This window comes from Pseudoliparis swirei, chromosome 16 (genome assembly GCF_029220125.1).
Source record: "Pseudoliparis swirei isolate HS2019 ecotype Mariana Trench chromosome 16, NWPU_hadal_v1, whole genome shotgun sequence".
Lineage (NCBI taxonomy): Eukaryota > Metazoa > Chordata > Actinopteri > Perciformes > Liparidae > Pseudoliparis > Pseudoliparis swirei.
In genome coordinates, this window is record NC_079403.1 from 19,667,715 (window position 1) to 19,684,732 (window position 17,018).

Here is a 17,018-nt window from a genome sequence, read left to right on the forward strand (position 1 = left end):
CTGGGAAAAGTTGGAATAACGATACAGTTCCCCAAAATGACTATCACTTTAACAAAATGACATATATTAAGGGTATTCTATTTGATCTTTTGATCTAATATTTGTTCGCTTTCACTTAACTGAGCCTCTGCTGAAACTTTTTGATAGGCCCGCTTCCCACTTTGAAAACCTCTTATCTAGATGTAGTAGCACAAGCTGGAGACAAACTAATCCAAAGTATCCCTATTTATCTTTCAGCACTTAGTTTACTGCAGCAAGTGATATCTTCTTTAACGATCCAACATCACTTTCAGTTGATAAGATTTTGCCATTTCAGATGGAAATGAACAGAATTTTTAAAACACATGGCGCCGACATGATTTTGCTGTCGGCCTTTTATCCTGTATCACTTCATCCTCACTCTTTTTTTCCCTCACCCAGAATGACATCCCCTCGCTTTATTGAGTTTGTCTGCAAGCATGATGAGGTGCTCAAATGTTTTGTCACCAGGTGAGTCAATGTGGCCCTCGGCCATACTTCCTCCTCTCCGCAGAGCACCCAGACACTGGCTATTGATCCAACAACTTCTTTCCTCTTCATGTATATTTTACTTTAATGTCTTTGTTGTCTCGTTTCTCACACTGGTCATCCCTTGGCCTCCTCTCTTTTAGAAATCCAAAGATCATCTTTAACCACTTCCATTTCCTTCTGGAGTGTCCAGAGTTGATGTCACGCTTCATGCACATTATCAAGGGCCAGGTAAGACATGATGAATTATTTCACGAAATGTTTGGAGGGACTGAATACGGAAGCACAACTTCTGCCTGCCAGGAAATATGGTCTTTTCTTTCTGAGCGACAAGTAACACAATGTTTTCTTCTTACAATTTGAGTGGTTGGTTACGACATGGCAACATGTTTCACATTTAGTCATTGAACTAACATAAAAGGAACTTTGTCCTTTTTTATGTTCAAATTGTCAGTTCATTTGAAAAATAATTTACTTCTGTTAGTGGTCCACTTCACCTCAGTCCTCCTTTCTTTTCACACTAAAATGACTACCGTCATCACTTTGCTGGTCGATGCTTTTCCCTTCAAAAACAATTTTATGGATTTGCACAGGCGCAAGCAGAACAAGAACACTGTCAAGGGTGTCGTAAAGGGGCATGTGTCTTTTATTTTATATTTGTTGTTCAGTGTGGTTATCAGGGATCGCTGACTAGAAAGCATGAATCCCGATTTCTGACTTTAACTTCGATCAATAAGGATTGACGGCCGATTAAACGATCCCTAACGGCAAACCTAGAGGGCTAAAATATAATGGCATAAGGCCGAGAGAACTAGGAGCATGTTGAGTTCACAATGCAGAAGTAAAGCTTATGAAAGCGCAAACATGAAGCCAATTATTCTCCAACTTCCTTTGTTGTCACAGTATTATTTTGTTTCAGAGGGTTCTAAATTCTGTTCACCTTCATAAAAATGCTGACGAATCGCTTCAATTGTTTGGAGGGCTGAAAGTAACTAAGTGTGAAAAAAACCCTTATTGTACATATATAGTTGGTACTAATCTCATAATCTAAAGTAGTACTTCAATCTAATTTAGGAATTCAGTTATCTACTTAAAATCTGTCAGCTGAAGCTCCATTTCAGATACAGTAAGTTGGCTATATCGTTATACTGAACGCTTTAGCCATTTATTACTTTTTTGATAATTTTTGATTTAGAAAACGTTATACAATTTGGGGAAATGGTCCATGTGCTTTCCTGAGGCATAAGGTACTGTTTTCAATCGTTCCAATTAGTTTGAATTAGTTTCAAGTAATCCAAAATGTAAGAGTACATTAAAAAAAACACGGAGATGTGAAAATGTTATTGGCTCTGGGAAACTCATAGACTTTTTCAAAGTTTTTTGGCATTTTATAGACAAAGCAACGACTCGATAATATAAAAAATAATAGGCCGATCAATCATGCAAAGGAAAGTGAGATGCGATATGCATCATTGAATGTGAATCTGACAAGTTTGTTTTTCAACTTTAAAATGTTCCACTCAATCCTTCACAAAGTAATTTCACGGTATACGAAAATGTTTTATTTTAAAATGTATGCAAGACTTGACATATCTATGTATTGAAATAGTGGGGTAATGTCCACCTGAGCAGAGAATGAAGTGCCCCTCCCTTTTTGTTGTTATCAGAGCTTCTCCTTGCGTTGTTAGTGCATGTGACCCGTTAAACTGCTTAGCTCACGGACACCGCCCTGCACTCCTGGCATACAGCAGTACAGCTGATGAAACCATCCCAACTGACAGCGTCGTTGTGTAAGTGTAAAGCCCACCCACCGGGTTCCCCTTGGTAAACAATGTGAGCCAAGCCATTATTGATAGCAGTCCTGAAGACATCCCAGTCAGTACAGTCAAAGCACGCCCGTAGATCCTCCAGAGCCTCACTGGTCCACTTCTTGAACTTCCTCACCACAGGTTTGCAGAGCTTTAGTCTCTGCCTGTATGAGAATCAGATGGACCATGCGTGGTCAGAGTTTCCCAGTGCAGCTCGAGGGACGGCGTGATAGGCCCTGCTGATTGTTGTGTAGCAGTGGTCCAGAATGCTCTTCTCTCTGGTAGGGCATTTAATTAACTGTCTATATTTAGGAGTTCGTGGCTGAGGTTTCCTTTGTTAAAATCCCAGTACAATAACCAAAGAGTCCGGAAGGTCCGCTCCACACCCGTATCTGTTCAGCGAGTGTCTGTTGTGCCCGTTCACGTCCCTGCGGCGCATGTAAACCCGCCAGGATGAATGAAGCGAACTCACGTGGGGAGTAGAAGGGTTTGCAGTGGATGATAAAAGATTCCAGGTCCGGCGAACAGTGCTGTAGAATCACCGTTACGTCGTTGCACCAGCCGTTGTTGAGGTAAAAGCAGATTCCTCCACCCTTTTTTTTACCGGAGAGCTCCGTGGCCCGGTCCGCTCGGAACAGCTGGAAGCCAGCGAGCTGGAGCGCAGAGTCTGGTATCGAGCCACTAAGCCATGATTCCGTGAAACACAGAACGGAGGATGAGGAGAAGTCTCTGTCTCTCCCCACCAGCAGCTGGAGTTCGCCCAGTTTGTTGCACAGTGAGCGGACGTTGGAGAAATATGCCCGCAGCGCTGTACGAGATCCCGTTTCCGTGAGCCGAAAGCGCCCCGAACGTTTCCTCTCCGCCGGCGTTTCACCACGTGGGCGAAGGTGAGCACACCTTTTACAAAAATGTCCAGTAACTCCACAGAAGTTAAAAACGTTGGAAGTAAATCCGCTGGAGTTGTTCCCCTTATGTTCAAGAGTTCCTCTCTGGTGAAAGAGCTCTGGGAATCCCAGCAGAAAACAGTATTTAAAACGAAAACAATAAAAAACATCGCGCACCAACACACCGAGGCGACCTTTCGCGGCGCCATCAGGAAACCCTTTATTAATCCCCAAGGGGAAATTAGTTCTCTGCATTTAACCCATCCTTAGTTATTAAGGAGCAGTGGGCTGCGGTGATGCGCCCGGGAAGCAACTGGGGGTTCAGTGCCTTGCTCAAGGACACTTCGACTTGCAACTAATGGGGAGAGTGGGGATCGAACCCACAACCTTGCGGTTGCCGGACGGCCCTCTTACTCCACTGAGCTAAAGCCGCCCCCGTCTGCTGCTCTTGCAACCAATTTTGAAACACTTCTGCTATAGCCAGAACTTCCAACTTCTTATGCTGGTACTACCTTCACTACTACTACTATTAAAGCAAAATACAACTATTGGTGGTTCTACTTCTGACGTACTCTATCTGCAATAGCCACAACTACAAAAGCTGTTACTACTTTTGATGTACTACTACTACTATAGCTACGCCTACCACCATTACTGCTGTTCCCACATCTAGGACTAATACTACTTCTGACGTACTATACTGCTATAGCTACCACTGCTGTTACAACTAATGTTACTTTTAACATACTGATTTTGCATCAGCCACAACTACAACAACAACTGCTGGTACTACTTCTTAATCTACTTTTGACATACTATTGGTCTAGCCACAACTACAACTTCTACTGCTGGTAATACTACTGCTATTACTTTTGATATACAACTACTGGGATAGCCACAACTACTAATGCTGGTACTACTACTGCTTCTACCTCTGCTATAGCTTTACAGCTGCTTGTACTATTACTGCCAGTTATGCTTTACTAGTACTGCCATTAATACCACAATCTTAACTACTACTGCTAATAATATTACTTTGACCACACATTATGTTGCTGGAACTACTACTACACTGCCGATACTAGTATGAACATAGCATATAGGATATGATTACTACTTTATAAGATTACTACTTTACTTTAATACTCACACAGTAAAGAAAGAAAAGTATACATGTGTATATATATATATATTTATAGTTTAAATGTATAGTATAAATATATATGGCATATAGCAAAATAGTAACAATATAATAAATATCTATAGATACTTTGCAGTTTGCCATTATTCCAGATTACACCAAATACATAAAAAAGGTGCTAAGGCATTTGCTAATTTCTGACTCTGGGAAAAGTTGGAATAACGATACAGTTCCCCAAAATGACTATCACTTTAACAAAATGACATATATTAAGGGTATTCTATTTGATCTTTTGATCTAATATTTGTTCGCTTTCACTTAACTGAGCCTCTGCTGAAACTTTTTGATAGGCCCGCTTCCCACTTTGAAAACCTCTTATCTAGATGTAGTAGCACAAGCTGGAGACAAACTAATCCAAAGTATCCCTATTTATCTTTCAGCACTTAGTTTACTGCAGCAAGTGATATCTTCTTTAACGATCCAACATCACTTTCAGTTGATAAGATTTTGCCATTTCAGATGGAAATGAACAGAATTTTAAAACACATGGCGCCGACATGATTTTGCTGTCGGCCTTTTATCCTGTATCACTTCATCCTCACTCTTTTTTTCCCTCACCCAGAATGACATCCCCTCGCTTTATTGAGTTTGTCTGCAAGCATGATGAGGTGCTCAAATGTTTTGTCACCAGGTGAGTCAATGTGGCCTCGGCCATACTTCCTCCTCTCCGCAGAGCACCCAGACACTGGCTATTGATCCAACAACTTCTTTCCTCTTCATGTATATTTTACTTTAATGTCTTTGTTGTCTCGTTTCTCACACTGGTCATCCCTTGGCCTCCTCTCTTTTAGAAATCCAAAGATCATCTTTAACCACTTCCATTTCCTTCTGGAGTGTCCAGAGTTGATGTCACGCTTCATGCACATTATCAAGGGCCAGGTAAGACATGATGAATTATTTCACGAAATGTTTGGAGGGACTGAATACGGAAGCACAACTTCTGCCTGCCAGGAAATATGGTCTTTTCTTTCTGAGCGACAAGTAACACAATGTTTTCTTCTTACAATTTGAGTGGTTGGTTACGACATGGCAACATGTTTCACATTTAGTCATTGAACTAACATAAAAGGAACTTTGTCCTTTTTTATGTTCAAATTGTCAGTTCATTTGAAAAATAATTTACTTCTGTTAGTGGTCCACTTCACCTCAGTCCTCCTTTCTTTTCACACTAAAATGACTACCGTCATCACTTTGCTGGTCGATGCTTTTCCCTTCAAAAACAATTTTATGGATTTGCACAGGCGCAAGCAGAACAAGAACACTGTCAAGGGTGTCGTAAAGGGGCATGTGTCTTTTATTTTATATTTGTTGTTCAGTGTGGTTATCAGGGATCGCTGACTAGAAAGCATGAATCCCGATTTCTGACTTTAACTTCGATCAATAAGGATTGACGGCCGATTAAACGATCCCTAACGGCAAACCTAGAGGGCTAAAATATAATGGCATAAGGCCGAGAGAACTAGGAGCATGTTGAGTTCACAATGCAGAAGTAAAGCTTATGAAAGCGCAAACATGAAGCCAATTATTCTCCAACTTCCTTTGTTGTCACAGTATTATTTTGTTTCAGAGGGTTCTAAATTCTGTTCACCTTCATAAAAATGCTGACGAATCGCTTCAATTGTTTGGAGGGCTGAAAGTAACTAAGTGTGAAAAAACCCTTATTGTACATATATAGTTGGTACTAATCTCATAATCTAAAGTAGTACTTCAATCTAATTTAGGAATTCAGTTATCTACTTAAAATCTGTCAGCTGAAGCTCCATTTCAGATACAGTAAGTTGGCTATATCGTTATACTGAACGCTTTAGCCATTTATTACTTTTGATAATTTTGATTTAGAAAACGTTATACAATTTGGGGAAATGGTCCATGTGCTTTCCTGAGGCATAAGGTACTGTTTTCAATCGTTCCAATTAGTTTGAATTAGTTTCAAGTAATCCAAAATGTAAGAGTACATTAAAAAAACACGGAGATGTGAAAATGTTATTGGCTCTGGGAAACTCATAGACTTTTTCAAAGTTTTTTGGCATTTTATAGACAAAGCAACGACTCGATAATATAAAAAATAATAGGCCGATCAATCATGCAAAGGAAAGTGAGATGCGATATGCATCATTGAATGTGAATCTGACAAGTTTGTTTTTCAACTTTAAAATGTTCCACTCAATCCTTCACAAAGTAATTTCACGGTATACGAAAATGTTTTATTTTAAAATGTATGCAAGACTTGACATATCTATGTATTGAAATAGTGGGGTAATGTCCACCTGAGCAGAGAATGAAGTGCCCCTCCCTTTATGTTGTTATCAGAGCTTCTCCTTGCGTTGTTAGTGCATGTGACCGCGTTAAACTGCTTAGCTCACGGACACCGCCCTGCACTCCTGGCATACAGCGAGTACAGCTGATGAAACCATCCCAACTGACAGCGTCGTTGTGTAAGTGTAAAGCCCACCCACCGGGTTCCCCCTTCGGTAAACAATGTGAGCCAAGCCATTATTGGCATACTTTTTGAGCTGTGAGCACAGATAGCTGTGAGCCGTCAGGTCGGCTGACCAGTGAGCGATCGTGACCCTAACTGCTCAAGGTCAATGCCTAACCTGAACCAAACGTCTCCGTCACCTCTGCTAGTGGCGTGAGTCTTGCCGAGAGGAGTGTATTAATAATTACTCTGACCTGCAGTCACCATGTTAAGAGCTGTATTGAAATCTGTATTGGCCTTAATAATCTAGTTTCATTTACTGCAATTTCTTGTTACTTATTGGCCGACATGCATGCTGATAATGATGCGTCTCTGATTAATTAACTTTAAATATAGACACGTTCATCAACGTTTCCAATTTATCAGGCGCCTTATGTTTAGCTCTTTTTTTATTAGCAGGGAGAGGTAACTCGAAATTTTTATTCACGGTTCTTTTCACCATGTATCCTGTCAGGGCCTTGGACCATCAGCCATCATTTATTAGCTGCCAAAAATACACAATATTTTAACCTGAGACTTTATTCTCTACGTTGATGTCACGCTGTGTCTTTATGTTCGCGTCTTCAGGGACTTAATGGAAAGTGACTTTGAAAGTCCTGTCTTCACTCCAGGATCATTTAACGATGGCGATAATACTCGTCTTAAGTTCCATTTATATGGCTTCATAAATTTTAAGTGCTTGCTCCAAGTTGTGTGCCGTTCCCTTACTCTTCAGTATTCATATTTGAGCTGCAGCGTTCGAGCCTCGTTACCCATGGATTATGGCCCGCCTGGGAGTCGGCCCTTGTTTTAATTACAGACTTTAACCTGGTGAATTTGATTTCATCTCCTGATTCCTCTTTCAGTACGGCCCAGGGGGAAAGCCTTTCTCTCTCTTGCATGCGCATCCCTCATTCTCCCTCCAACGCTTGGAGAACAAAGGCATATATTATGCAAATAGACCCCAGCCCCATCTCTGTATTAGACGAGTATTTCAGAACTGAAGGCTTTCCGAGCCGTCGGTCGAGACCTGAGAAATTCCCAGTCTGAGAGTAGAATACACAGCAAAGTGGTAATTGGTTTAGGAAAGTGCTGTGCAGTGGGGGATGCCGTTTTTTATTTTCTCTCTCAGCCCTTCAAGGATCGCTGTGAGTGGTTCTATGAGCATCTGCTGGCTGGCCAGCCAGATTCAGACATGGTTCATCGTCCGGTCAACGAGAACGACATCCTGCTCATCCACAGAGGTACAAAGGCTCCTCTTTATGCACGAGCAGAAGATGTATCGGGAGTGATAAAATCGCACCAAAATTCGTTTTCAACGATTTCATTTACACTCCAAGTGCCATGTTGCCTGACTTATTAAATGCTCACAGAATGAGCAGACATGGATATGTGCCGGTTGTTGGTGCCAACATTTGGACCACGTTGATAATCAAACAGATCCCCAGAATTCTTACCTGAAAGAAGCTTTATTATTTTTGATACGCAGCTGCGTCACAAGGGTAGAGGGGTGTTTTAGTTTAGTCCCCGCATTAAAAAGTTTTCTTGCAGGTACCAGTGAGATGATGAAAAGCTAAATAGATAGGCCGTTTGAAAAACATTTTGCGTTTGTAGAGTAATCTACCATAAATACACACTTACATGTTGGCGAGTGGCGACTGATAGTTTTCTTCGCTCACTCAACAGATACCGTATTCAGAAGCAGCTGTGAGATGTTTTCCAAGTCCAGCAATGAGAAACTCAAACAGGGCATTGCTGTTCGCTTCCATGGAGAGGAGGGGATGGTGGGTTTCTGAATTCATAGGGCCCTGCGGAAGTTCTTAGTAATAAAACGCCTGTTTCAGTCATTAGCTGATGGAGCAGCAGTATTTCAGTTCCGTGTCTCATGTCACCCAGCAGTGAACTGTTTTATATGTGTCTGTATGTTACAGGGCCAGGGTGTGGTCCGGGAGTGGTTTGACATTCTGTCCAATGAGATCGTCAACCCAGACTATGCTCTTTTCACTCAGTCAGCTGATGGTAAATGCCGTTTTCTTTTACTGTGATAATATATATGTTGAAATATATATATATATATATATACTCAGCGTCACAAGCAAAACTTTCTCATGTAGAATAACGGGGTGTGTTGTATGTGTGTGTGATCTGCAGGTACAACCTTTCAGCCCAACAGTAACTCCTCGGTGAACCCAGACCATCTGAACTACTTCCAGTTCGCGGGTCACATCCTGGGTCTGGCTCTGTACCACCGACATCTGGTCAACATCTACTTCACCCGCTCGTTCTACAAACACATTCTGGGTAAAAGAACTCGAGGCACACGTGTACATTTGAGTCAGACTAGTGTAATGGTTGTTGATAAATAATATAATAACGGGAATGTACATCATGCACCAAACTGCTGGAAATAGCGTGACTTTCTCTTTCCGTTGATTGTAGAGAGTAGAAATTAGATAAAAAAGACACTTAGAACTTCGGCACAGAAAAGACGAAGAGATATGAGTGAAACCAGGCGAGTGCAGTGTCCTTAATACCAACATCGACCATATCAAATGCGGAATTAAAATCAAACTTAATTAATTGAGAAGCATCAGACTTTTTCATTTATTATTTTAGATGAGAAATATTACATTTTAAGTTTCTTCAGGGGGGTCAGACTATTGCTTTTAAACTAAGTGGGACAGAGCCATTAGATTATGAGAATCTGTCTGCTCACGTCTCAGTGGATGCTTCCATATGCTGGCTAGAAGTACGGTCAACCACCAGTTGATTACAAGCTTATTTAACTGTGCGCTAATTCGGCCCAATTTCTTCTTTTCAAGGTATTACAAGATACCTTGAGTTTGTCTTTCTTGCATTTTCTTCTCCGCTCACCCACGTTGACTCTTTAAATCACGCCTATTGTCATTAAGACGGCATTATGTTTTCCTCGTCTCATATCTTTATAGGGAAGATCTCATCAAAGAACCTAAATTAATCAAAAGTAAAAACTAACTTGTTGTTCAATTTCAATTTACCATATTGGATGGCAGCAAAACATCTGCCTGTTGCCTACAGGTTCCACATGTGAGTTTATTTGTTACGTTTCCTGACGGAATCCTAGAGGAGGCAGGGAGTAACAATGAATGTAGCGTTACCCCGAGGGAGAATAACTCACAGGCAACGAATGGATAAACAAAAGCTGGTTTTATTAACCAAAGACAAAACAAGAACTACTTCCTCAAATTGAGGAAGCGACAATACTCACAGTATCAATGGATATGGCGGTAGCAACGGTACAACAAATGGCACACTATCTACCACACGTAACGGCACCAATACACAACATGTACTCTTCTATGGGGCTCAAGGGGTTTCTGGCTGGCTTCCTCTTATCCAACTGTAGCTCTAAATCATCCAATTGCCCTCAGCTGGAGGCTCATCTGCAGGCAGGGTCACGGGCATCACCTGCATGGGATCGAGCATCAGCCACCGCACTGTCCTCAGTTCCCCGTGGGCAACTTATCCGCAAAGACATGGCCAACACGGCACAACCCTGTACTCACTCTGTGCTCACGTAGTTGGTGTCGGAAAATTTCCTTGACCTCTAAGTTCCCCCTATTTCCTTTACATTTGGGATGAATAATTTCACGGGCTCAGATATCAGATTTTCTTTTGTCAGAACATCCGTTTTATGGATTTCTTTGAGAATGTAAAGAGAATTTCAACAAAAATATACAACATGTGTTTAAAGAAAATGCTACCATGCAACAGTAACATTCAGACACCCAAAGACACAAGGTCATGGACTCATTCAGACCACTGAGCACAGCTCAGGACTCCATGATAAATAAGAAATGCATATTGTTGACATCCTAAAATGTCTCACCAGGTATCCCGGTGAGCTACCAGGACGTCTCGTCCATTGATCCAGAGTATGCAAAGAACCTGCAGTGGATCTTGGATAACGACATCAGTGATCTGGGTCTGGAGCTCACCTTCTCTGTAGAGACGGACGTGTTCGGGGCGATGGAGGAAGTGCCGCTTAAACCTGGGGGGACCAGCATCCTGGTCACCCAGGACAACAAGGTCAGTCACCATAAACACAAAGGCATAATGTCTCCCAGTGTCAACATAATGAGACAGCTTCTTTCATTGGTGAAAGGGCAAGTTCAGTTATGGCTGGTATGCTTTTTTTGGACATACTTCTCAATATTTTTTTTTAAGTGTCCTGCTAAAAAGAATATACTTTCTTTCTAATTCTAGATAAAACATTACAACGATGGTTACTCATCCTGGGGCTTGAGTAAGAATATGTTTTAGATGGCCTGAATGCAATTGATAGAATTGGCTTTCGATGTTATTTCTATTATTCATCTATATGATCACAGATTGAACAAAATAAGATGGTACGTAACATTTTTCCAGTGGTTTCCCAAGAAAATTACGTAAAACCCCAAATTGACATTTTCCTTTTTTTCGTACGGATTAATAACAGCAAACAAACTAATTTGTCAGCACCAGAGTTGGATTACAGTATCTGTAGCTAGAACCAGCCCGTTTCCTTTGCTGAGGATGAGCCTTTTGCCTTTCCCCACTATTTCATGTCTCTATGCTTAGTAGTTTGCTTCTGACTCCAACTTTACCTGACATAAATGTCAATTTAATCTAAAAGCCCAAAATCTAAAATTATCCCTTTTTTTATTTTAAAAAGGCCACTAGGGTTGAGTATTTCGCAGCAGGTCAATTGTCGCCAGACACCAACATATTTCCTAATATATCTATTTAAAATACTGGGCATTGCCAATTTTGTATAGATCTGTTGTTTGGATTTACATGTGTGGCAGCCAAGATTTGAAACAGTTTGCAAGATGTGACATCAGAATATCTTGGTTTCTCCTTTTAGGTTTGAGTATTTAGACAGGTTTCTGCATGTATGATGTCTCTGACTGAATACAGTCGGATCAAATCACTCAACATTCCAGAACGCTAGTGGATGTGTATGTGTGGACTTGGTGTTGTGATAAATGAATGTGTGGAGACTTCAGGATGCTTGTGTTACCATGCTGCAGCTGAAAGTGTCTGGCTTACGGTCCCGTTTAGTATATTCATCCATACTTGGTCTCCTATTGATCTCTCTCTTGCAGCTAATTGGCAGGAAGAGTCCCAATTAGATAGTACACTACTGCAGTGTTCCTGCAGATGGCACTGTCTTGTAAAGCAGGTTACAGTCCAACAGGAGCCGATGGACAAGAGAAAGAAACGGAGCTCGTACATGATTATTCCATCAGTATTTCTTGGGGACTTTGATCTGTGTGAGTGTGTGTGTGTGTCCTCTCAGGCCGAGTACGTCCAGCTGGTGACGGAGCTGAGGATGACACGAGCCATCCAGCCTCAGATTAACGCCTTCCTGCAAGGATTCCACACCTTCATCCTCCCCTCGCTCGTCCAGCTTTTTGACGAATATGAATTGGTTAGTCATCCTGCTCCAATCTTCCTGTCTCCTCCTCCTCCTCGTCCATCATCATCCTTTTCTCCGTTGCCATTCTCCTTGTTTCACTGCCTGGCCGCTTGGCCCAGATGTAGGGATTGATTAGCCACGTCCGGACAGGCGTCTAGTTGGGGAAGCGGGAGTGACCTTGAAGTACATCCCTCTCCTCCAACTGTATTAAAGGTTTTTTTTCTGCTAGTGTCAGCAGATTTCATGTCCTCACTTGTGCAAGGATCAATAGTGTAGCATGATGATTATCTCAACTTGGTTTTGTTGGACATGCCTTGGCCATGACGTCATTGAAGGGCAGCCAACAAGTGAACAGCTTGCTTTGTTTTCTCACAGCTCTCACTCTAATTAGCTGCTGTCAGCATTGTTTGTGTGCCTACAGTTTAAAGGACAAGGATGGAAATATTATATATATATATAAAATTATATACAATTCCATTGGTGAAGTCAGACAAACAATGAATGTATCTTGCAAACTTATGGCACCAAATCCATGTCAAAATCCACAAGCACAAATGACAACCACGCGTGTGGCTGTAGACGAGCCGTGTGTGCAACTCAAACAGACAAACAGACACGCACTACCTTTTTAAGAGCGTTTCCTTATCGCTTATAATATCTCTGCTGGCACAATAGGTTTCTGATTCACAGTGTTGTTCTCAACAACACTGCTCCCTCTCTTCATTACCATCGCATTGAAAATGCGGAAGGTTATGTTTTGATCGCCGTGTATTTATTTATTTATTTATTTGTATGCGTTTTACTCGCATAACTAAAAAAGTATTAAACCGAATTGCATGAAATTTGGTGGGATGATTGGTTATTATCCGGGGACCATTTGATTAGATTTTGGGATCGATCGGGTCAAAGGTCAAGGTCATGAAAAGGTCAACATCTTCTTTTTACCATAGTGCGGTCAATTTTTATCCAATTGGCATGCAACTAATACCAAAATGTTCATAATTCAATGCCTAATCTTGTGATATGCGAAGGTATGCGCTCTACCGAGTGCCCGTTCTAGTTCACTCTATAGGTCGCCCACCCATCGCTGCTTTGTCTCTTACTCGTTGAGCCGAGAAGGAGGAGCCATTTTTTAATGCCATGTGTTTACCAACAGCAACCGCCAAATTCAATATAGACTTGTTAAAGGTGCTAAACTTCAAAGAGCCTATATATGAGGAATTGCCTCCACATGGCTATCAACATAACAATAACTTTATCGGTGCAGAGTGATGGCCATTAGCTAGCCAATGGGGGACGCACATTGGGACTCACGTGCTATAATAATGTGCTCGGTAAACAAAGCACAGAGGAGCTCATACTACAACGTACAGAGAGAGTAAGTGGAACATTACTCTGCTATATCTTCATTTTTAATGTTCTGAATTTCAAATGTTGCACCTTTTAAACTGAAGTGCTGGTATCAATACTCCTTGTTGGCATAAGCATTACAAAGTGTAGCTTTGGATATTGGAATGATGAGAGCAGAATCTCTAAGAATCAATGTAGCCAAAGGGCTATCTTAGACCGTCGTATCTGCCTCATATTCATCATATCAGAGGTGGACAGAATTGGTTGATTAGCTATAAAAACTGTGGGATTTAGTCTCTGACTAATTTGAACATGTTTTTATTTGCTGTGTTTGCAGGAGCTCTTGTTGTCAGGCATGCCAGAGATCGATGTGCAGGATTGGGTCAGGAACACTGAGTACACCAGTGGCTACGACCCTCAGGAGCCAGTCATCCAGGTGGGACTGACTCCTTCATAACTACACATTTATGTCTCACTTGAATCATCTGGATGCCGATGATGTTCACCAGTTATGGTATCCAAACCTTAGGCGCAGATTGTTACCCTATTGCATTTATGGATTCCTTTGAAAAAAAATTCAAGAAAAGTAACATTTCTCAAGTGGGCAGGGGTATCGGAAACCTTTTGGGATTTCAGAGCAGAAAGAACAGCGATCAGAATTGCTTATGCCAAAAGGGATGCAATATGTACACTACCGTTCAAAAGTTTGGGGTCACTTAGAAATGTCTTTATTTTTTAAAAGAAAATCACTGTTTTTTCAATAAAGATAACATTAATCAAAAATACACACTATACATTGTTAATGTGGTAAATGACTATTCTAGGTGGAAACGTCTGGTTTCTAATGAAATATCTCCATAGGTGTATAGAGGCCCATCTCCATCAACTATCACTCCAGTGTTCTAATGGTACATTGTGTTTGCTAATCGCCTTAGAAGACTAATGTCTGATTAGAAAACCCTTGTGCAATTATGTTAGCACAGCTGAAAACAGTTATGCTGGTGATATAAGCGATACAACTGGCCTTCCTTTGAGCTTGAAGTTTGAAGAACAAAATTAATACTTCAAATATTAATCATTATTTCTAACCTTGTCAATGTCTTGACTATATTTTCAATTCAATTTTCAATTCATTTGATAAATAAAAGTGAGTTTTCATGGAAGACACGAAATTGTCTGGATGACCCCAAACTTTTGAAAGGTAGTGTAGGTAAAACATCAGGTCGCCTGCTCTCTCTCCTCTGCATATAATGCGTTCAATATTCACCACTATATATGACATTAGCATGTCAGAGCTTTCACACATCTTTTATAGATCACGCGTTGCATATTTAAAGGTCACCTATTATGCAAAATAAACATTCTCATCCTTTTAGACATAAATGTGTCCTCAGTGTGTCTACAGAGCCCCCAGAGTGTCAGAAAAGATCTCAATTTTCTGTTTTTTTCCTGCTACATCTCTCTCAAAATCTGTGAAAAAATTAGCGAACCAGAAAAAGGGTCTTGAATGGTCGACATTTGGTGCCGTATGTCATATGGGTTCCTCTGATGGAACAGTGGAACTATCCTCTGATTGGCAGGAAAAACAAATTCAGCTACGTTACACAGCATGATTCACCTCAAACTGAAGCTCTGGATGGATCTGGACCGGCTGTCTGTGACCAACTTTAAACTTGGAGCTGTAAGTTTCTTTCATTTTCATGTTATTTTAGATACTGTGCATTTAGCAGAAAAGTAACGTTAGCATGCCAATGCGGCTAGCTTCCATTGTAGGCTGGGGGTTGTACAGTAACCTTAGAGAGACTGTGTGGACATTAAGTCTCATATGAAGCCAGTTAAATAACGACAGCAGTAGGTTGGATGTGGCTAACTGGTTTTTTCCTTCCTGCCTTCTGTAAGACTGAGTACTGTAAAGCAGCTTAGCTAGCTTGGTCATCAGCAGGGCCATGACAGGAGGCCGGCTCACCAGGCAGGAGGAGTCTTGTGAAGTCACAAAGACTCCAGGGAGGAAGCAGAGTTAATAATGTGTGATGGAGAGATGTAAATTCCTCCATTGGTAGAGAAGATAGGTGCTCAGTGTATCCTAAAACGTCCCCCAGCACCCTATAAGCCTATAACAGCTTGTATGTCCTACTTGACTACAAAACGTTTAGCGAGTGAATGGCCGAGCAGAAAATAACAGTAACGTGTGTAAACGTCTCCTCGGTGCTTCTCGATCATGGAGAGACGATTTTAAGACTGAAGTAACATACAAGTTGGAATACTGTAGCAGTCCTCAGTCTCTCACTGAGTTTACATGCTTTTGGTTTACGCAACCCCAGTTACACTCAAAAGCCCTGTATACTTCATTTCTTCCTCCATACTTCATAAAACTGATTTATCTTTTTTTCACTGTTTGTAGCTGTTGCCATCACTACACATGTAAGATGATGATGTTGCAGTAAACTATCATGTTCCTGCTGTCATACACCATGAAAGTTATTGCACACCGGTATTACGTAACAGTGAATCTGCCATGTTTTACAGGTGATCTGAGTGACCTGATGCTCCTCTCTGAGGATGTGCTCCTGAAGCCAGAAGACTCTCCTCATAGTGTCAGAAACCATCAGCGGAGAAGACGAGCCAGGATGACCTCTGACCTGACAGCTCCATCAGCATGCTACACGACTTCAGAAACCCTTTACTAATGGAGCACATGGTCTGGACAGTTTACATCCAAGTCAAAGAAAATTTGTGATTTTGGGCTCTAAGAAATTAATTGAATTGAAAGGCATTGCACGTTTTTGTATTATGTGTACCTAATGTATATTTCAGTGTCTTTAAATAAAGAGCTTTATTTTTAAGGAGGGTTTTTGTTATTTTTCAATTCAGGTACTAAATACTGATGTAAGCAACACACACTTGTCTGTACATTGTCTTTATTAGAGTGACCAGATGACAATATACTTTTTACATTATCCTCCCTCATTTTAAAAGTGTTTAATATAAGGGGGGGGGGGGGGGATGGTGTTTCCGCGTCAGGGGGTTTCATTTGCAAATCCATCTTTACCTGTATAAAAGCCCACGATTTGGTGTGGACACCAAATACTGTCTGAGGTAGAATCATGCTTTGACTGTAATATGCCTTTCAACTGTGTAATAATTCAATTCAATTCAATTCAGTTTATTTGTATAGCCCAATTTCACAAATTACAAATTTGTCTCGGAGTGCTTTACAATCTGTACACATAGACATCCCTGCCCCAGAACCTCGCATCGGATCAGGAAAAACTCCCAAATAACCCTTCAGGGGGGAAAAAAGGGAAGAAACCTTCAGGAGAGCAACAGAGGAGGATCCCTCTCCAGGATGGACAGGTGCAATAGATGTAAT

The 17,018-nt window shown here is 41.1% G+C and overlaps 1 protein-coding gene across 1 annotated transcript in view; it reads left to right on the forward strand.

The window, feature by feature from the left end:
• The window catches only part of hace1 (HECT domain and ankyrin repeat containing E3 ubiquitin protein ligase 1), a 43,256-nt gene that overhangs the window by 14,106 nt on the left and 12,132 nt on the right, over window positions 1-17,018 (forward strand). Inside the window, exons 13-21 of the mRNA XM_056434487.1 lie at window positions 421-489; window positions 651-738; window positions 7,991-8,102; window positions 8,545-8,642; window positions 8,790-8,877; window positions 9,010-9,159; window positions 10,730-10,926; window positions 12,179-12,310; window positions 13,986-14,084. Coding sequence (XP_056290462.1) covers window positions 421-489; window positions 651-738; window positions 7,991-8,102; window positions 8,545-8,642; window positions 8,790-8,877; window positions 9,010-9,159; window positions 10,730-10,926; window positions 12,179-12,310; window positions 13,986-14,084 — 1,033 coding nt within the window. The remainder of the gene's footprint in view (window positions 1-420; window positions 490-650; window positions 739-7,990; window positions 8,103-8,544; window positions 8,643-8,789; window positions 8,878-9,009; window positions 9,160-10,729; window positions 10,927-12,178; window positions 12,311-13,985; window positions 14,085-17,018) is intronic.